The 19,646-nt window shown below is 45.7% G+C and overlaps 4 protein-coding genes across 5 annotated transcripts; 3 read left to right on the top strand and 1 right to left on the bottom strand.

Annotated features, from left to right (window-relative positions):
- Positions 1–308: 308 nt before the first annotated feature.
- LOC125535578 (DNA-directed primase/polymerase protein) lies at positions 309–9,924 on the bottom strand. 2 transcript variants are annotated; one of them, XM_048698645.1, is made up of 16 exons: positions 9,723–9,924; positions 9,341–9,415; positions 8,820–9,113; positions 8,604–8,734; positions 8,347–8,516; positions 8,116–8,262; positions 7,812–7,863; positions 7,233–7,407; positions 5,780–5,862; positions 4,608–4,820; positions 2,945–3,076; positions 2,726–2,861; positions 1,787–1,894; positions 1,083–1,148; positions 746–996; positions 309–659 (listed from the first exon to the last, which is right to left on the bottom strand). In XM_048698645.1, the coding sequence occupies exons 3-16, from the start codon at positions 8,884–8,886 to the stop codon at positions 576–578; spliced, it is 1,815 nt and encodes a 604-aa protein (XP_048554602.1). In that variant the 5' UTR covers positions 8,887–9,113; positions 9,341–9,415; positions 9,723–9,924; the 3' UTR covers positions 309–575. The 2 variants fall into 2 exon arrangements, with proteins under 2 accessions (XP_048554602.1, XP_048554603.1); XM_048698646.1 differs by lacking the exon at positions 4,608–4,820.
- Positions 9,925–11,569: 1,645 nt separating this feature from the next.
- Positions 11,570–13,936, top strand: LOC125540951 (SNF1-related protein kinase regulatory subunit beta-1-like). The gene is made up of 4 exons (XM_048704467.1): positions 11,570–11,978; positions 12,830–13,011; positions 13,111–13,273; positions 13,409–13,936. The coding sequence occupies exons 1-4, from the start codon at positions 11,769–11,771 to the stop codon at positions 13,724–13,726; spliced, it is 873 nt and encodes a 290-aa protein (XP_048560424.1). The 5' UTR covers positions 11,570–11,768; the 3' UTR covers positions 13,727–13,936.
- A 1,566-nt stretch (positions 13,937–15,502) lies between these two features.
- On the top strand, positions 15,503–17,515 carry LOC125535581 (calmodulin-1). The gene is made up of 2 exons (XM_048698650.1): positions 15,503–15,732; positions 16,846–17,515. Exons 1-2 carry the CDS (start codon positions 15,657–15,659, stop codon positions 17,217–17,219), a joined length of 450 nt encoding a protein of 149 aa, XP_048554607.1. The 5' UTR covers positions 15,503–15,656; the 3' UTR covers positions 17,220–17,515.
- A 260-nt stretch (positions 17,516–17,775) lies between these two features.
- On the top strand, positions 17,776–19,628 carry LOC125535580 (dihydrofolate reductase-like). The gene is made up of 6 exons (XM_048698649.1): positions 17,776–17,947; positions 18,042–18,134; positions 18,230–18,328; positions 18,464–18,505; positions 19,010–19,241; positions 19,332–19,628. Exons 1-6 carry the CDS (start codon positions 17,831–17,833, stop codon positions 19,490–19,492), a joined length of 744 nt encoding a protein of 247 aa, XP_048554606.1. The 5' UTR covers positions 17,776–17,830; the 3' UTR covers positions 19,493–19,628.
- Positions 19,629–19,646: the final 18 nt, after the last annotated feature.

The following is a 19,646-nucleotide window of genomic DNA, read 5'->3' on the forward strand; positions in this document are numbered from 1 at the left end:
AAGAAAATCTCTCCTGCTCCCTGACTCCTCTCCTTGGTCTTATCGACTGTATGGACATACAGGAGAATTGGAGTGGGACTTTTTAAACTTTGGAACTTTTCTCAAATTTGCTAGAATTGCAACGGTACCTATCAAATTAACTCAGAAAAACAAACTCAACTTAGAGCAACCCTATACGTTCATGCCTCCCATTGTACACACCAATTTGTTTTTTTCTTTTAATAATAGGAAATTTATGTCAATACCATTAGTCCCTCCTCAAATTTTACCATCACATTGTTTCTTGGTAATAATAGAAACTTGCACGCTTCTAGCACATCCAAGCATCTTAGATGCCTAAAAACTTCAGATTTTTCTTTTGCTATTTTTTCGAATTTACTGTTCATCGAGAGGAGCCTGGGCTCATCTGTGGATTACCATTGCAATTTACCTTGTCAAACAATTAAATACACATCGCTCCCCTCAACAGATTCTGCGAACCAAATGGCAGGCATTCTATGTACCTTATTATGGCAGCTACATCTACATCTACCATGAACAAACGTGTTCAGTAACCGTGGTTGCAAGAACCCTTCCTATGCATCGCCCTGTGATTCCATCTGCACCATAAACCTTTCCACATCCGTCCACCAGTCAGCATCATCACAGCCGCCATCCTCCTGCGCATACACACACATATCAGGGATCATGACTTCCACCGACCAACTTGGGGCAGCAAAAGCGAGAAGCGACACAAACTACTAACCAAGTTACAAGATGCAGGAGGAGCATGATCGACATTCTCGACACTGTCAGCAAACTTCACCGCTTCTTCCCACCAATCAGGATCCTCCTCCTCCTCCCCGCTCCCCATAACAGAGTTAGCATCGTTTCCGCCGCCTTCCATATTGAATTCTACAACATTCCCTTGATAATCTCTCCGGGCTGATCCGGCTATGGAGGTGGTGAGCTCAGGAATCACATCTAAGGGTACGGCACGCAGTGGAGAACGGTACCCTGTTCATTCCAAAGCACTCGTGTTAAGAGGAAATGATTATAGTGAAAAAGGAGAGTTACTGGAACAATCGATGTTCCTTTCTTACCTCGACAATCAGGGTCATAACACTTCTGGTAATACGCAGCTCTTTGGAAATCCACAATGTACATAACTGGTGCACCGTCAGTCAGGATTAGTGATTAGCTAATATGCTAACATGAAGTAGTGACAAACTTCAGAAAACACACCTACATGTGCAGGCAATGTTGCTTGCAAGTATTCATCTAAACTGAAAACATGTCACCGACACGCAGTTAACGTTTCCTACTTTGATCAACTCTGTAGGGTTTGTGAATACTTTTTTGCAAAAAAATTCATTGCAGCTATTATAGGCTAACTACTTCAAGCATCCTCATTAACAGAAAATTATGATAATATGTACTTACGATGATTTTGCAGCAGAGTGAACTAGCAGATGAACACAACATGAGATGATTGTAATGCTTAACAAACATGTCAAGTATTATTTGGTTAAATATTGTATACTAAAGGCAAAGAACATAACACAAAAGATTTGTTGCAGCAGCACATGGCCATTATACATTTGTTCTTGCAAAAATGCTAACAGTAAATTAAGGGTGAACACATGATGGTACAAATCCAAACAACACTGTAGTAGCATACATAAAGTACAGTATAAACTTATGGTATTTTCTCAACTAACTGATTATGGTACATTTGCAAGCAGCATCAACAAAGTAATGCACTGCTGTGCAAGAAAGTCATATACAGAGAACGGTAAAATGTTACCATGATTGCTTTTATGCTCTCTTCCAATATGCTCACAGTATCTACTCCTTGACATGCTATAAATCATTAAACCATCTTGGGAAAACCAGTACCAGCATCGAATTTTCCCTGCAATAATAAATAAATGTTTAAGTAGTGATGAAAGAGTAAGACTTGCATTTCCCAAAATGCAGCATTTATTTGCTTTCAGCATAAAATTAATTAAATAAGAGTACTATAAGAAATAATCTCCTAAAAATATATTACAACATTATCTGCGGAAACACCAATACTGTGAAGCCTTCAGCAAATGAAACAGCGCAGCAAAAGTTCAGGATTAATGACCAGAAACCATTCTTTTTTATTTTACTGTAGAGGGGCTTAGTTAGACACATTTCCAACTGAAGGTAGTGTCACTTGCATGGCCAGCATGCTAGTGTAACAATGTGCCGTATTCATACAGCACCAAGGCAGCAGCAGCACACAACTAGACAGCATACACTCAGGTTATATTGCCATTGAATGGTTTTTATTCTGAAGAACAGGGTACTATAGGCATATTGTGGAACCATGTTCTTTGACAGGACTGCCCACAAACACACATTTCAGAATTTCAAATAGACTGCCGGAGGCAGACAAACCTGTTGAAACTGAGTCTTGTATAACACATAAATGTATGCTAGAAAAATAACCACTGTCTCAAACAAAAATAGTCCATCCAGAAATAGAAGGTGCAACGCTTCTCAAGATTTATTTCTGGCTAAGAATTTGTTCAGTAGCATGTGGATTGCGTGATACAAGATCAACATCAATGGTTCGTAGTATAAAAGCACTTCTCACCGATATCGATTTTGTATCAGATAATCTACATATAGTTGGACTAATTGCTGGTCAAAATCATGTGCCTCATATTTCTGGATGAAGGGAGTAGAAGGATATCTGTGAGGAAGAACCAAAAACCTGAGACACTTCCAAAGGAAGCTATAGATTCAATAAAACCGTCCAGAGCTGGAAAAGGAGATCTCCCGTAAGTATATGCTTGAGGAAAATCACTTCGGTAAGTATCAATGGCAACCCGGCAGTTTTTTACTTGAATCTAAGAATGGCACATTAGAGAAAAAATCATATATAAACTCAACATAGTAAAAATACATCAGTAATGAAACCACAAATACTCACTCGTGTAACGCTGGCTTCAGTGTCAAAATGTAATGCTTTCTTGCATTCCAAATCAAGTTTGCAGATCAAAAGCTTATCGCAGTCATCATCTAGTCTGCAAATAAGTGACTCCATAAATAGTTCCTTGTCATTCTGTAAACGAGTAGAACATCATATCAGCCTATCAGATGCAATATTGAGATAAACCTCGCAAGTTTGCATGTGGTCAACAGTGGGTAACACTAGGGGTAAAAGATAATGACGCTATGACAGGAAAAGGGAACCAGAGACTGTATAGCATCACCATCACATGAAAACCTGCACCTGTCAAGTTGATTTGTCTGCAAGACTGCAAGCACATAGGGACTGCAGTGCAGACAAAAATCTAATCGCCGACTGCATTTCAGCATTCATTTAAATTCCTCATGCCAAAAGATATTAAAAACTGTTGACACAAAACACATTTCGAAGGTTGCATGAGTTGATACTCGATTTTGATTTCAAAAAAGAGCTGCCTGCACCAGCCTATTTTTAAAAAGCTGGTTTGGGATGAATTCCCAGGTCATTTATGGAACCTCATTAAGTTACATCATATTTGGAAATAGTGCTTCAAAATTCAGATATAATATTAAATTCTTTATTTTACCATCTGCAATGCATTGCCATTTTATATTTTTAACTGACAATGCGATAATAGTTTTCTCATGGAATTTCCAGATTTGTTACATGTACACAAGAGAACCGAGTGTCACTCATTTTGGCTAGGTGCATGTCCACACCTACCCACGCGCCTTCGGGTCCTGGACTCCGCGGGCATCTCACAGTTTTCTCCCATTTCTAAATAAGAAATCTGCAGGGTACTAGCCCCTGTAGGTCTAGTTTTTCTCTTCTGTTACATGTACAGAATGCATCTCTTTTATTAAAAGAAAAGTCACAAGGCCTAGTACCTGTAAACCTAGTCTTTTACACATAATTTGTACATGTAAACACATAGTTCAGAGCTTCTCTAAAAATATTATTGTTTATATCCCGATCAGGGTGCTCCATCCCGATCGCGCCGGTCCAGAATAGGGAGATGATTGGGATGGAGCACCCTGCAGCCGGCACACCACCTTCCCCTTCGCTTCCAGCATGACAAACTGCTGTTGCGAGATCTCCGACGGCAGAGCCGCGCCCTCTGGCCAGCAGGACACCGTCCTGTTTCCCCGCAGCACGCTATTTCTACACTCCATTGGGCAGCAGGAGACGGGCGGCGAGCAACATTACACACACCAGCTCGCCCCAAGCCACACCGCAGCGTGTGCTCCATGCATCTCCCGCAACGGTGGCTGGCAGTGCGTGGCTGCGTGCAGAGGTGCTAGACGAAATGCAAAGGGGGAGGGGGGGGGGTATAGGTGCTGAAGGGTGGACCCTACGTCAACCTAACGGTGTGAGTTTTGGTTGCCACATCATCACTTATAGCGGGACCCACCCACCGGTCAGATTCAGCGTCAATCGATGCTTAATCGTGTGATTCGTGTTTTCTCTAAACAGACTTTTGGATGCTGGTTGATTTTTGAAAAAAAAAAGTGGTGGTTTTTTTACTCAGTAGACACAATTATGGTGTTTTTTTGCAATTAAGTCATCCATTAAAACCATATCTTTTGTCTAGCATAAAACGAGCCTGTGGTCAAGAGCTGCTTACCATGTTCTTACATTTGAAACGTCCAGTAGCCACAAGAAATGATTTTTTCCCAGACTTTGACGAGAAGGCTAAACGGAAGCAACGATTACGAGAGTATACAGCAGTATCCACAAAGAGCTGATCAGCAGGTTCTGCGCCACTGCTATCTTTTGTAATATACAGTTTATCAAGGTTGGGATTGGCTGCACGTTGAGCGGCAATCCGAGAGCAGATCTGTGGAGAAGAATAATATTTCATTCTGGAAGCCACAGGAAGCAATACAGTTTATCAAGGTTATAGAACATGCAACACAATCAAACTCTACCCTTGAACCTCAAAGGATGCAAAAAAATCTATTTCTCAGAACATAAACCCATTGCCTAGAAAACATCTTAAGCATGTATTGGAAAGCATATAATCTCCATTTAAATTCGAAGTTTTCCTTTTGTTTTTCTAACATCAGTGCTATATTTTCATTACAAAAGAAAACAGAAAATGAATTTATTAGCTGCCAGTCCTGAAATGTGGCGAATGAGCTCTTTGCTTCGGTCTTAATCTTCGATTTGTTCTTTTTGTCCCTCTTCCTTTGACTTGTTGACCATGATGGCCTGCTTAGGCCCATGATAGCTTGCTCGGACTTTTGTTGACTGTTTTGACTCGTGTTGACCACCTATGCACATGCCACAACAAAAATATTCTAGAATCCACCCCCCCCCCCCAAAAAAAAGGAAACAGAAACCACACTATCCAACTATTTAATTATCTTGTTGAACAGTGACAGCCATGTTTTCTAGAAGATAACATGGAACCCGTTTATCAAGGGGCTTTCAATCCCTTACTGAAAGAATGAAAGGATTGTAATTTTTCCTCGATACAGAAGAGGTTTTGATTAAATAAGTTATCAAGTATAGTTTGAGTACTATGTTCTATGTTATGCTTGCTCTATTGGTGGCTCACTGCTAATACAATACACATTAAACAGACGTTTCGCATATGTACTTCTACCATGTACTGTTTAGAACATTGCTAAAATGTATAAATTTAGAATTGTTGCTTGCTTGAATATTAACCAGTACAGCAAGCTGTGTAGCAATTGACAAAAATAAATATAACCAGCATAACAAGGTATTCAGCAACTGAAATTTATAAATTTACAGAAAACAGCAAAACTAAAGATTGAGATTGAATAATACCTCAGAGATAAATGCACCAACATGGGAGTTATCCTTGAATGCAGTCTTTGGTATACGAATGATCAAATGGCGCGAAAACTTTTCTAAGCAAACAACAATAGTTGTCATGTGAGTACCATTAAGCAGCATACAAGTTCACCATGACAAGAGTTTAGTTATAACAAAGAAAACTAAAAAATACATGGAAATCTTTGGTGCAAACAAATTTGAATAATAATCAATAAGGGGCAACTTCAATCTGCTTTCACATTGTTCTACTTCTCGCAACTCCTTGCTTGTAGAATAACTTGTTTGTGGTGGAAAAGGCCAAGGTTTTTGAGTCGCCGACTAATCGCCAAGTCGTTGGAGCGAGGTTGGCTTGCGCAGGCGACTTGGCTTGAGGAGCGAGTCGCGCGGCTGGTAGGCTAGTCGACGATTAGTCGACGACTAGTCGGGCGACTAGGACCTCAGAGCAGGGCGGCTTGCTTCAGCAAGGCCAAGGGAGGGAAGACTGGGGAGGTGAGCAGGCCAGAGTTCGAGGGAGGGGAGGAGGAGACGAAGCTGGAGAGTGCGCCGCCTGTACGAGGAGAAGCACGGAAGAGACGAAGGAGAAAGGCACATGGGAGAGCAGATGCACGGTCCAGATTAGAGCATATGGACGGTTGGGATTTTATTTGGAAGCTAGGGTTGCATAATGGGCCTATTGGGCCAGCTCTCTAGCACGAAACAGAGGAGGAGCAAGACGCGTGCTCCCATCCCACATCAGAATCGCCGCCTCCATTGCTCCTACGAGCTGCTGCTGCCTTCTCCGAGCTGAAGTATCCTCCAAGCAGCTGCCTTCCCTCTCCTCCGCCTGCAACAGCACCTCTTCCCCCTCCTCCTCCTCCTCTTCCCCCTCCTCCTCCTCTTAACACCTGGGGCGACTTGGGGCGATTAATCACGACGAGTCGCAGACTAATCGCAGCGAGCCACTAGTCGGAGGCATGGCGACTCGACTTGGCTAGGCGACTCAAAAACCTTGGAAAAGGCATACATTAAGTGCATGAAAACAAACTAATGCTTTAACCATATCCACTCAGATAATATATAAATCTGCAACTTATTTTACTACAGCTGTTCTAGAACCGTGATTATAACTTGTGCTTGCCCTGTCCTAGACAAATTACTTAGTAATAGTACTGTCTTCTTCTTTCTTGTACTCTCAATGTTAAATTTTCAAATTTCTCTGTGGAGAAGCCCTGCACCTTGAGAGAAGAATACAGGTGCATCACAACATGATTAGGCTGAGAGCCATGATGCCTCTGTTCAGCATTACTAAGAAGTGGTTGCATACAATTTAGTTATGTGATTTCCGAACATGCCTAGTGTACACATCTACTCAATAATTATGCGAGAATAATCCTCACATTAAGTTAAAAGTTACAACCAATTTTCCAGGGTTAAAACAGATGCAAAGGGGAACAAACTGGGGCACCTTCATTAGATGAGTCTAATTCTATGATCCATTCTTCTTGTCCTTCGATGGAATATTTGTCCTGCAAGGCACTGAATGTGACAGCAACCAATGTATCAACCATTTCATCTGCATCTCTCTTCTGGTTCAGTTTTGCATTAAACTCAAGATCAAAGTAAATGTGGCAAGGTGAACCCTGTAGCATCAGTAGAGATGTTATAGTCGATATCTAGGTTGTGACAATTTGTGGTAAAATTCAAGCATTAATGTATGTAAACTGATTCTTTAAACCATAATAGTATATTTTTTTCTCTATGGAGAGTATTAATCCCTGGCAAGACAGCTTGCAAACAATGCACAAAAAACACACAGTTTGAATAAAGTTAAGGCAAGCATAACCTGCTTTTCTTTACCAAGTTTATGAGTTAGGAATTATAAAAGCCAGAGATAATTATGTCCTTACGGACTCTTTCCGCGCATCCTCCCCATCATAACTGGGAACTAGAACATGAAATTAAGGTGATATACAGAATTTTCTGTGTGGCTACCATGCAACATATAATTTATGACCATTTTTAGGACAAAGATATGGAGACTTGCCTCCTGGATAACTTCATAGTGATGGCGAATCTGTGGATCCATATTATTGTACCTGGAAGAGATGTTACCACGGAGCAGAATGGATGGGTATTATCGATATGATTGGCCATTTAAGGAAAACAAGACGAATATTCAAATATGGCACAAAGTAACAGAGGATGCAATTTTATTCAGAGAGCCCAACTTGTTTTGCCCTCTAGTAACAGGAGGTTGCAATGAAACAACCGAGCAGAATGAGACAGACAGATATAAGCTATAAGGTATCTATGAAATAGAAAGGGCAACAATGTAACAAGGTCTCAACCTTCTCCAGAACTCGTCATATGTAGACACAAGGAATCTTCTTTGCCCGCTCAAGTGATCTTGATAGATGAAGACTTTGGTGTGTGCATGTTCCTTTGAGAACCTTATTGCCTCATCTTGCCTAGGGAATGTAGCCCAAACAACATCCCTACATACCCACAAAAAGAACAGCATTCAGAACAAAACGAGCTCATTTGCCACACGCGAATTTAACATCGACTGAACTAGACACCTGGAGACCAAATCAGTTTGCTTCTTGAGGTCAATGTGGATTTCACGAAGCAGCCTCAAGAGGCTTATTGGCTTTTTTACTGGAACACCTTGCGGAGAACCGTAGAACACAACTGGAGACATCTGCTTTCGATTTCTGAATTTGATCGCGGCTGATGATGGCTCCCTATGCTGGAATGAACAAGGTGTCACATGAATTCCCTTTCTCTTTCATGTTTCTTGTAGTTAAACCACAAGATCGAACTGAAAAAAGGTCACCTCGCTCGCATTTCCCCCAGCTTTCCGTGTGGATGCAGAAGTGGAACTGCTTCCACCACCGTCGCCCTCCGCCGCAGGCGTGACCCGCAACTTCTTGCCCTGCTGACGCGGTCTCACCCTGAACGCCGACTCTGAATCCCAATCGAGTCGAATCGACCAAGTAAGTCGAGATACATTCGAGGGAAACCACCATTTTATTTAGAAAAAGGAGCTTACGGGGAGGGGAGATGCCGCATTTAAAGCAGGTGAAGAGGCGATCCACATCGTCCTTCGAAGAACCCATCGGATTCGAATCGATTCAAATTCTGTGTGACGATGTTCTTGACCCCCTTGGTAACTAAGGTTTGTGGTTCTGGGGTAGAAAACTAGAAATGCTCGTGAGCAGGAAATTGACTTTTCGTTGGCGCGAAAGGGCTGCTTGGGCGGCGGTCGAATCCAACCACCGCTCCCTTTTTACTTTTCTTCTGGGCCGAACAAAAGGAGAAGTAACTTCTTTTGCTTGTTGTCCATCTACAATGCAAAATTGAACAAAAACAAACAAGATACCATGCTCAGGGTCTATACAGTACATATATATAACTTGAAATAGCACACTCAAATATATGCTCACTGTCCATAAACAGAAACAAATGCATGCCCACTGCCCATACGCAATCAAATGTATGCTCTCTTATGCACGCAATGAAACCATAGAAAAGCACAACAAAACCCGGTTGTTATCTGCAGCAGGGTTATACCTTTGATTTTTGAGGGAGAAATGGGCTGCCTGCCTTGCTGCTTCTATGCGTCGGCTCGGTGCTCCTATTCGCTAACTGCAGATAAATGGAGAGATACATCAGATCTGGCACAAAGAGGAACAGCAATGAACACAGAACATATAGATATGTCGGATCTTGCAGAGAAACGAGAGCGCCCAGCGCGGGGGGGGGGGGGGGGGGGAGGGGGGGGGGGGGGGGGGGGGGGGGGCGGGGGGGGAGCAGCGCCTCCCTTTCCACTGCCACAGCCCCCCGCGCCGGCGTGACGTCCACAGCAGCCATCGTAACCAGAGTGTAGGCAGAGGGGCAGAGGGCCTAGAGAGAGAGGAGAGAGACGGAAGGGGCGGGGGGGGAGGGAATGCACCTGCAGGCTGCAGCGCTGCCTCTTTTGCTCAGCCGCGCCGCCGCTCCGATCAGGAACCGCCGCCGCCGCCGCTGCCTTTCGCCTCCGCGGGAGCGGCGAGATGGAGGAGGATTTGGCGGGCGCTAGGCGTCGTCCGGCGGATGCGAGCCCAAAATCAACCACCTCGCGGGCCGTTGGATCGGGGCGTTCAATGAGCGCAAGCTGGACCCACGCTGCAGTACTATAGAGTGCTTTGAAAAAACCAAGTAAAAACCCAACCAAACACTCTTTTGGTGTCTTGCTTCGACCATCACACCCTCCCTCCCAAGCTGCGAAACATCTGCGAGCGAGAGCCGTGGATGGTTACTTTTCGTCCATCGCTGTCAGCCACCACCACCCCGATCGCAATGTCCATAGCCCTGCCCCGCAAACACCACCACCCAGTACCCCTCCCCCCCCCCCCCTCCCCCAATCATGGTTCGATGGCACACCATATCATCGTGGCATGCTCTTCTTCGCCATGACTCGAAACTCCAGGGGTTCAATTGTCCCCAATGGACGATTTTTGCTCCGGTGCACATGTGGATCCTATGTTGCAAACAGGTACCGTGCCGCTCATGGTGTGTTTGTTGAGGGTGCTTCGCCCAGATCTGGTGCAGATTTGTTTCTTTCAAATAAAAATAACATATAAACTTTAAAGTTTGCATGACAACAAAACATTATAGTGCAACATAAATACCAAATAACATTCTTTATTAAAAAATAACATTCTATGTATTATGCTATCCCAAAAATCCCCACACATTATAGCTCTAAAGTTCATTGATTCACGAAGTTTGAGGTCCATATATTGTTTTATTTGAGAGAAAGAAAATAAAATCATGTAGTTAATTAGCTAGCAGAAATCTTAAAGCAATGTTGGAGGATGAGGACAAGGGGTAGTGTGCTTGGGCTTGGAAAACCCATTCTCAATGTGGGCGCTAAGCGTCGTCCGGCTGACGCAGGCCCAGTGAGATGGACACGTGCAGGTGTCCATCGCCTGATCGTTGCAATTAGTGTCCTGCTTCAACGCAACACCCCCTCCCCTTCCCTACCGTGAACCACCCGTGAGCAGTTGCCTTTCGCCCTCGGTGAGATTGCGGCCACCACCACCCCAACATAGGCCCCGGCCTGCAAACAACACCCCCTCCCATCCCCTCAAACGTGGCCCTATCGCGCACCATATCATCCGCGACACGCTATTCCTTCGCCATGACTTGAAGCTCCGGGATTTTGACTGTTCCCCCTGTTCATCGATGGACGATTTCAGCTTTGGCGAGCGGCGCAGATCACATGTTGCAAGAAGGTACCGTGATATACTAGTCGTGTTTGGTGAGGTTGCTTTGCCCAGATCAATTGTACATCTGATGAGGATGCTTCCGAAACCCTAGCTACCTAATTCTCTCATACGAGCATATGTTGCTCGCGGGAAAAGGTTGCAACATCTTATTGCTTCTGTAGCAGGTAAACCCCAAAAAAATTATCTAAACATTGTATATTTGCCAATTGAAAATTTTCATTAGCAAAAAAGACAGCAAAACACTTGTGCATCAACTTTGGTCTCTCTGATTTGCATCATTTCCCACGGGACGATTGCTTATGCACGATTGCCCTCTTTTTTCCCCTGTGAAAGATATTGCGTACTGTTTTTTTTTTGAGACAGCCTCCTGTTTTTTTTGTGAGCATCGACAGCCTATTTTGAGAATTACTGTTTTTTTAGTGGCGAGAATTACTGTTGTTGATGGAGCACGGGAAACTAATGGGCCCTGGCTGGCACGGGTGTGGGCAACAGGGCCGTGGGCCTGGGCTCGTGCGTTCCCCGGGCAAACAAACCCAGTCGCAGCACCGCACCGCGCCGCGCCGGACCGGGTCGGCAGTTCCGCCTCGATCGCCCTCCTCTCTCTCTGCCGCGATCGCACGCACGGCGGCACGGCGGAGAGACGGCACACCGCCACGCCCCGACCGGCCTGGCCTCCGATCTTTCTCTCCTCCTCTGCCCCGCGCGCGCTGGGGCCGGAGGGTCGGTCGATGGGCAACGCGAGCGGCAGGCTGGAGGACATCGCGGACGCCGAGATGGACGAGGGCCGCGGCCACGTGCGGCGCGCTTCGTCTACGGGATACGCCGGGGGCGTGAGGGGAGGCGGCGGCGGTGGCGGCGCCGGAGGAGGGGGTGGGGGAGGGTCGTCCTCGCCCGGAAGCCCCCCGCGGCCGCACTCGCCGCGCATGTTCGTGCCCCAGGTCAGTCAGATCGATCACGCACGCATACGTACGTAATTCAATCAAATCCATCCCTGAATCCCGCGCCCGGTTTCGAATCACGGCGAGCTTCTTGCCTCCAAATCCCCAGTGCGATGCAACGGCGTGGCTCTCGCCTTATGCCGCACTGCGCTTCTCGCTCGATCCGATGAGATCACGCCATGAACCCGAAGGTATTGATCGATTAGAGCGGCTACGGTTAAGTGATAATTACGACTACGGTTGATTTAAGCCCCTAGCTATCTGTCTATCGTCACCGTGAGCCTCCATTGTTATCTGAAGACGTGCCGTCTGAAACTTCATATTTGTGACAGTCTATCTGAAGACGTGCTGTCTGAAACTTCATATTTGTGACAGTCTGACAGATGAATGATTGGTTCAGGTCAGAGTTGAGGGGTAAAAAAAATACTTATTGAACATTTTCCTTGGTGAGATTCAGATATTGAACAGCTTGATTTCACTTTCCCCGACGAGTGACTTTCAACTAGAAATCTCCAGCCAGCCACACCTGACAAGTTTTGGTGTTTGCACGATAGCTGATACTGTAAAAGAAAAACCACTGGCTGTTTGTGTCTTTCATTAATGTGTTTAATTATCGAACTACTATTAGTAATTTGTTGCATCCGAATGCTCAAAAAATAATACGGTTGTATATCTGTCAGTAGCATCTGTTCTGAAAATTTCGTGGCATATTTGGTACCCAAAAGTCTGAATGCCTACTATCTTGTCATTCGATTTTACCCCCTCGGTCTCATATTTGCCACAAGAGACTGCATATACAGCTCTTCTTACACATGATCCTTATGAATTCTTTGATATATCTTGTATTGCAGAGCCCTGTAACTCCACTGCAAAGAGCTTCAGATGTGCCACCTCCGGTGTTCAACCAGATACTGATGCGTGATCAGGATGATTCCGACGGCCCCCCTCCAAAGAGGATCCCTACTTTGCTTGTGTGGCCTCATGGAGGCAAGTGTATCTTCGTGGAAGGATCATGGGATCACTGGACATCAAAGTACATTCTCATCAACCAGCAGTGACCTTTTCTCCCCAAAACTGAAACTTGATGAAATGACATGCTTGAAATACTGACAGAGCCAAACCTATATGGCAGGAAAACCGTTCAGAAATCTGGGAAAGACCACACCATCTTATTAGAGCTTCCATCAGGAGTTTACCGGTACAGATTCATCGTCGACGGGGAAAGAAGATACCTCCCCGATCTTCCCTGTGAGACCGACAACGTGGGCAACATCGTGAACCTTCTTGACGTCAATGTGAGTATTCATTTATTCCTGATCTTACTTACCATTACCAACCATATATAGCACCATTCCTGACACTGATCAAGGTGTATATATATGTTCACGGTATTCATTTGATCATCGGTGATGCAATCGCAATTGATGCAGGACTTTGTGCCGGAAAGCGTGGAGAGCGTGTCGGAGCTGATGGCGCCCCCCTCCCCGGACTCGAGCTACGGGTTCCAGATCCCCGAGGACAAGGAGTTCGCCAAGGAGCCCCCCACCCTGCCGGCGCAGCTCTACCTCGGCGTGCTCAACTCGCGGAGCGCGGAGCAGCGGGAGTGCGCGCGGCCAAGGCATGTGGTGCTGAACCACCTCTACATCGAGAAGGGGTGGGGCGCGCAGCCGCTGGTGGCGCTCGGCCACACCCACCGGTTCCGGTCCAAGTATGTCACCACCGTCCTCTACAAGGCCATCGAGCGATAGCGCTTACCGTAGCGCATGAAGCCAGTGCCGCCGAACAGGAGCGAGAGGATTTTCACCCTTCATGTCTGCGCCGATCGGATCGTGCATAATTTGCATAAAAAAGCTGTAATTCATATAGAGATCATGTTCATTTTTTTGTCGAGATGACTGGTTTCGCTTGTCAAGAATAAAATCAGAGTAACACAAGATTATGGAGCGTGTCAGTGTGCATATGCCTGTTTTAACGGTGCTCAACTTGCTCCCAACAAAATCGTTGCTGTTTATAATTGCTAGGAATTTTTTTTTGAGCGAATGCTAGAAAAACTTAAATAAAGGGGATCGACTTCCAGGGCCTAATGGAAAGATTGTAGCCTGAAGGCCCAACAGCGAGCGGCCGTGGTGCCAAATGGCCCACGGTCCTGGCGAGCCCGATAAGCGGAAACCTGAAAAGCTGGAGGACCGACTGGCGAAACTGTGCACTCCGCGTCCCAACCGCGTGGAGGGCATTCCCGTCATTTCCCCCCTGTTTGAAAGATGCCAGCGGACAGTGCATTATCGAGAAATTCCTTCCTTGTGCGGCCCCACGTGTCGGCGCCGTCCACAGAGATGCACGGGCCTTTGGCCCTAACGGAGCGCCCGGTGTTACCAAATTGCCCCTGGTAGAGCATGATCCGTATATCTGCAAATTTACATGGTTTTATCATTTTCTTTTCGCATTTTTTCTCTTTTTATCTTCTATACATCCTCGTTTTGTGGGGATTGATCCGCTATGTTGTTCACTATTCACACTTTTCATAAGGTATACCATGGAGTTGCACATATATTTGTCCTCTTATCCTTTGCTAAGAAAAGGACACCTTTGAATACATTTCTAAGCGGAATTTTTGAAGACTTTTAGACGCGTGAAAGCAACCTGGAAGGATTCCATAGACCGTCAAGAGAAATACTGTATAGAAACCGCGTATTTGTTTCCACAAAAAAATACTATGCTATTACGTCAATCATTGTCCTCGTGTCATGAACATGCAACTGAATTTTAATATCGGCTTAAGCACAAATAGATGAATGTTCGTGGGGAGAAAAAATAGAGGGGAGCTCATAAGGATATAAAAAAAAAATATTTTCGACCCCCTTGCACATCCACGCGTCTTATGCTGAGCAACAGACCACATAACACACGCGCGACACACTCATGAACTAATCCATTAAATCGAGTCTTCATCTACCCTACCAGTCCATGACCTATCTCATGTCACTCTTTTTATGACCTGTAGTGCCTGACAACATAGCATACTACATCATTAATGCTGTCCTAGGCAAGTAGAGATAAATATTTCCCGGAAAAAAGATAAATATCGACATGTTTCATGTACTTTTGACATTGGTACACTACTACTGTACGTGTTAGAGCATGATATAAGATGAAGAAGGCCCAATTGCACATACATAAAACCATCAGACAACCGTGTTGATGTACAGATGACCCGACTCCAGAGCCCAGCCACAAAACAAGTTGCATTATTTTCTCAAGTTAGGTAACGCATGACTATTCCATGAATTCGTGCCCTGCACCTACCAAAGCACTCCAAAATGTGCATTAGAAACCACAAGTGGCATACCATCTACTAGCAAATTATTGGAGCTGGCCATCTTATTTTCTCTGGAGCTAGCAGTGATAAACAACAAGAGCGTCACGGGACGGGAGGGCGGCAGAGGGGCAGTATGGGGAATCCGGCGCGCGGACGCTAACGGCCGCGTTTAGCGGAGCTGACGGTGGGGCGTTGTATAAATCCGGCCGGGAAAATTCCACCGGACGCCACGCCACAGAACGCTCCCGGCCTCTCTCTGTTTGCTCTCGCGTCCGCCGCGCCCGCCCCGTCCCGTCCGTGCCCGCGCGCGTGCTCGCTCGCTCGCCGCCTCCGATCCACCGGCCCACCACCGCGCCGGCGGCATGGCGGATCAGCTCACCGACGACCAGATCGCCGAGTTCAAGGAGGCCTTCAGCCTCTTCGACAAGGACGGAGATGGTGAGAGCGTCCCTCCCCCTCCCTTCCGCCTCCCGTCCCCCGGATCTCTCCTTCGCGCGACGCTCGCCGCCGCGCGCGCGGTGCGCATTGCCCCCGCCCCTGCTGCGCGTCGAATTCGCGCCGTCGGGAGGTAGATCCGGCCCGGATCTGGGCCTGGCCGCTGGCGGAACCGCGTCGCTGTCGTGCGCGCGCCTAGTGGCGAGTTGATGATGATGTGCACGCGACGCTTATCTTCCCGGTTGACCATTTCGTGACGGCGACGTCTCGTCGCCGTCTAGGTTTTATTTATTTTCCGGATCGCGTCGCGATCGCGCCCACTGTTGCTTCCAGAACAGCTAAGCCTGAACGAGTCGTGGTTGTTGACCGTGGACTGTCGCTGTAGCTTGATCTTTACTGCACTTCGTTCGGTTTAGGTGGTTAAATTCATGTAGAGATCCTTGTACAGAGAAATCCCGCCATCTAGTTTTACAGGGAAATTCTATGAACGTTTGATGATGCTATGTAGGAAATTTAAGTAATTTTGCGATTTTGCTTTGGATGATGTGCCATGTGGTGGTCAAGTTTGTCTGAATACCGATGATCCTACTGTAGTTGAAAATCCTTGTGCTGGACTAGTTGCAAGCCGATAACATTTTAGTAGTTCCCTGATTTGTTGAGGTTTCACAGTACTCATGTAATGTAGAAGTTGGTTAGTAACCGCGTAGAAGTATCTCGTCTCGAACGCTTCACAGCGAAGTTATTGTTGCGGTAATTTGTTTTGATGTTATTCTGTGGGCTTGTAATCACCTGGGATAAATCTAGATACGCACCTTCCAGCTGAATTAATGCAAGATATTCTCAATACTGTACTTATGCAAGATATTCTCAGTATTGTACAAATATGTTTCGATTTAGCGTCTTAGTACCCTGCTTGGAGATCTTCTTTACTGCTTTCAAGCTCATTAATGGCAATAAGAACATTGTTTTTCCTTTTTTTTTCAGAAGTTGATCTGTCCTGATTTGATGTGTAGTGAACAATAATCTTTTCCATTTGTTAAAGAAGATTTAATTTGTTTTATGCATGGCCAACACGCTGTGTTTGATCCTGGAGTTGATTGTATCTATCTCTTACAGGTTGCATCACCACCAAGGAGCTGGGAACAGTCATGCGTTCGCTGGGGCAGAACCCAACGGAGGCTGAGCTCCAGGACATGATCAATGAAGTCGACGCTGATGGCAACGGCACCATTGACTTCCCAGAGTTCCTCAACCTGATGGCCCGCAAGATGAAGGACACCGACTCAGAGGAGGAGCTCAAGGAGGCCTTCAGGGTGTTCGACAAGGACCAAAACGGCTTCATCTCTGCTGCTGAGCTCCGCCACGTCATGACGAACCTCGGCGAGAAGCTCACCGACGAGGAGGTGGACGAGATGATCCGTGAAGCCGACGTCGACGGTGATGGCCAGATCAACTATGAGGAGTTTGTCAAGGTCATGATGGCCAAATGAGCACCCAACCGTGCTCCCAAGACAGGAGGAGAATTGTGCATTGCATATTAGTTTAAGATGCAACTCTTATTTGATCGATTTCCAGTTAAGCATCCTACCTAGCTGTAGCTGCTAAAACGGATTGGACGACGCAATTCCTGCTATGTTCTCCAGTGTGTTTCCAGACCTCTTGTGTTTTATGTGAACTTGTGTCCTCCCTGGTGTATCCTGATTGCTGTTGCGCCCGTTTGTAGTATATTTTTTCATCAACTTCTGCTTGACTCTTCTAGTATCAATGGAAAGCCGGTGTTTCGTAATTCTTCAACTCTTTATTAATTTTACAGGTGTTATCCTGTGCTTTGGTGCCTGTTTTCGCTTGTGAATGGCAGATGAAGATACAATTGATGTATGTGATGCTGGATGAAATTTGAAATGTAAATTTAGCCTTCACAGAAAAGTATCAGGCTTAAATGTGCTGCTGGGTAGGTTGCAACCAACAATCGCTGGATGATAGCAACGTTGCAGCCTGTGCCTGTGAGGAGTAGTTGGTAGCAACTACCACCGTGCTCATGGTCCTCTTAAGGCCTGGAATTCTCTGTGCTTGTGCAAGAGTGGAACACACGCACACACACATGGAGCAGGAGAAGAAGCTCAAGGTGCTCTGCCTCCACGGCTTTCGGACAAGTGGGGGTTTCCTGAAGAAGCAGATCAGCAAATGGCACCCTTCCATCCTCCAGCAGTTCGACACGGTTTCTTCCCTTGACTCGATGATAGATCCTGTTTAAGCGCTTTTTGCCTTTTGCTCTGGTTTAATCCCAAGTTCAATTCTGCTGGGTTTTTCAGGTCTTCCCTGATGGCCAGTTCCCAGCTGGGGGGAAGTCGGACATCGAGGGCATATTCCCCCCACCATACTTTGAGTGGTTTCAGTTCGACAAGGTATCTTTTTCAGTAGAAACCAGGACTGAAATCAGCACTTCTTCCAGGCTTCAGTTTGGTTTCCAGCTAGCATCATTCATGTGTTCCTACTGCAGGATTTCACCGAATACACAAATTTAGACGAGTGCATTGCCTATCTGTGTGATTACATGGTGAAAAACGGGCCTTTCGACGGTCTGCTTGGATTCTCCCAGGTAAAGGAAACCTTCAAAATAACTACTGTTTGGGGGTGCTTATGATATTAATTCCTGAGCAACACAAGATTTTCTGTGTTGAAAACCTACTTGTAGTATGTTTTGCTTCATCTATTAACTTCTCTTTCCTTCCAGGGCGCAACACTTTCAGCCCTTTTGATAGGCTACCAAGCACAGGTACTCCTTTTGAACTCTCAGATTCTGCAAACTTTGAGTCCTCGAGTTAAGTTCCAGAGATATACAAAGGAGCCAAAAACAATGGATTGGATCTGCAAGTAAATATTGATAAATGAACTGTGAGATCCAACTACCATTATTAAACAACAGAGTCCCCGCGATCTAGCAATTCGGTTAGTGGTTGAGAGTTCTTTGGCCCCTTTAGCAATAGGAAACTCCTGTCCATCCTGACAGAATAGTAAATTTTGATAAATTTAGCAGCGTCACATGCCACACTCTAGGAAAGAGGAAGTTATTCTTCAAGAGCATATGCCAAAGATATCATAATCTTATGCAGAACATGTTGATACAGGCTTAGATCTGTCTCTAAATTAACAATTCTAATAAGTATTTACTAGGACATGGAAATTTAGGCAGGAAATATGGTTCTCAGAGGAAGATGTCCTCCAAACCATGTGTCTGCTTCTGGTTCCATGTGGATTCTGACTAGGTTGAATGATGTAGGGCAAGGTGCTGAATGATCACCCACCAATTAAGTTCATGGTGTCAGTATCCGGGAGCAAATTCAGGGACCCAAGCATCTGCGATGTGGCCTACAAGGACCCGATCAAGGCGAAATCTGTACATTTCATTGGAGAGAAAGACTGGCTCAAAGTACCTTCCGAGGAGCTGGCTTCTGCCTTTGCTGACCCTCTCATCATAAGGCACCCCCAGGGTCACACTGTCCCCAGGCTTGGTTTGCACTCTTCCCTGTCTTTCTTCTATGTAAATAACTGTCGAAATTTCTTGTGAATAGATTGAGAGGCAGATTGTTTGTCTTTTACAGATGAGGCATCTGTGAAGCAGCTTTCTGAATGGAGCGCAAGCATCCTGGAGGATCTCAAGAACGCAGACGCTCCCAAGGCCTCAAATTCAGAGAGTTCAGGAGATAAGGACAGTGTCGGCGTGGAGTCAGCAGAAAACCTGATGGAACAAGTTGCAGCTTGAGGCAGTAGCTGAACTTTGCTTGTTGGGTTGGTGTCTGAAACCTGTTGCTTGCTTGCTGTATCCAGATGGTAGACCTTGTTCACCGTATTAGCCTCATTGAGATATGAGAATAAATCAGTCCCGATTTGCCTGTTCTTTTCCTCGCATGTTCATC

This window comes from Triticum urartu, chromosome 2 (genome assembly GCF_003073215.2).
Source record: "Triticum urartu cultivar G1812 chromosome 2, Tu2.1, whole genome shotgun sequence".
Lineage (NCBI taxonomy): Eukaryota > Viridiplantae > Streptophyta > Magnoliopsida > Poales > Poaceae > Triticum > Triticum urartu.

Bases quoted from the DNA above. Each gene is read 5' to 3' on its own strand.
- LOC125535578 (XM_048698645.1), bottom strand. From the start codon at position 8,886: ATGGGTTCTTCGAAGGACGATGTGGATCGCCTCTTCACCTGCTTTAAA. The intron at 7,408-7,811 runs GCAAGTCTCCAT...CTGATGCTACAG, and splicing joins ACTATGAAGTTATCCAGGAG to GGTTCACCTTGCCACATTTA. The intron at 660-745 runs GTTAGTAGTTTG...GTGTATGCGCAG, and splicing joins CTCCTGCATCTTGTAACTTG to GAGGATGGCGGCTGTGATGA.
- LOC125535581 (XM_048698650.1), top strand. From the start codon at position 15,657: ATGGCGGATCAGCTCACCGACGACCAGATCGCCGAGTTCAAGGAGGCC. The intron at 15,733-16,845 runs GTGAGAGCGTCC...TATCTCTTACAG, and splicing joins CTTCGACAAGGACGGAGATG to GTTGCATCACCACCAAGGAG.
- LOC125535580 (XM_048698649.1), top strand. From the start codon at position 17,831: ATGGAGCAGGAGAAGAAGCTCAAGGTGCTCTGCCTCCACGGCTTTCGG. The intron at 18,329-18,463 runs GTAAAGGAAACC...CTTTCCTTCCAG, and splicing joins GTCTGCTTGGATTCTCCCAG to GGCGCAACACTTTCAGCCCT. The intron at 19,242-19,331 runs GTTTGCACTCTT...TGTCTTTTACAG, and splicing joins TCACACTGTCCCCAGGCTTG to ATGAGGCATCTGTGAAGCAG.
- LOC125540951 (XM_048704467.1), top strand. From the start codon at position 11,769: ATGGGCAACGCGAGCGGCAGGCTGGAGGACATCGCGGACGCCGAGATG. The intron at 11,979-12,829 runs GTCAGTCAGATC...CTTGTATTGCAG, and splicing joins CGCGCATGTTCGTGCCCCAG to AGCCCTGTAACTCCACTGCA. The intron at 13,274-13,408 runs GTGAGTATTCAT...CAATTGATGCAG, and splicing joins TGAACCTTCTTGACGTCAAT to GACTTTGTGCCGGAAAGCGT.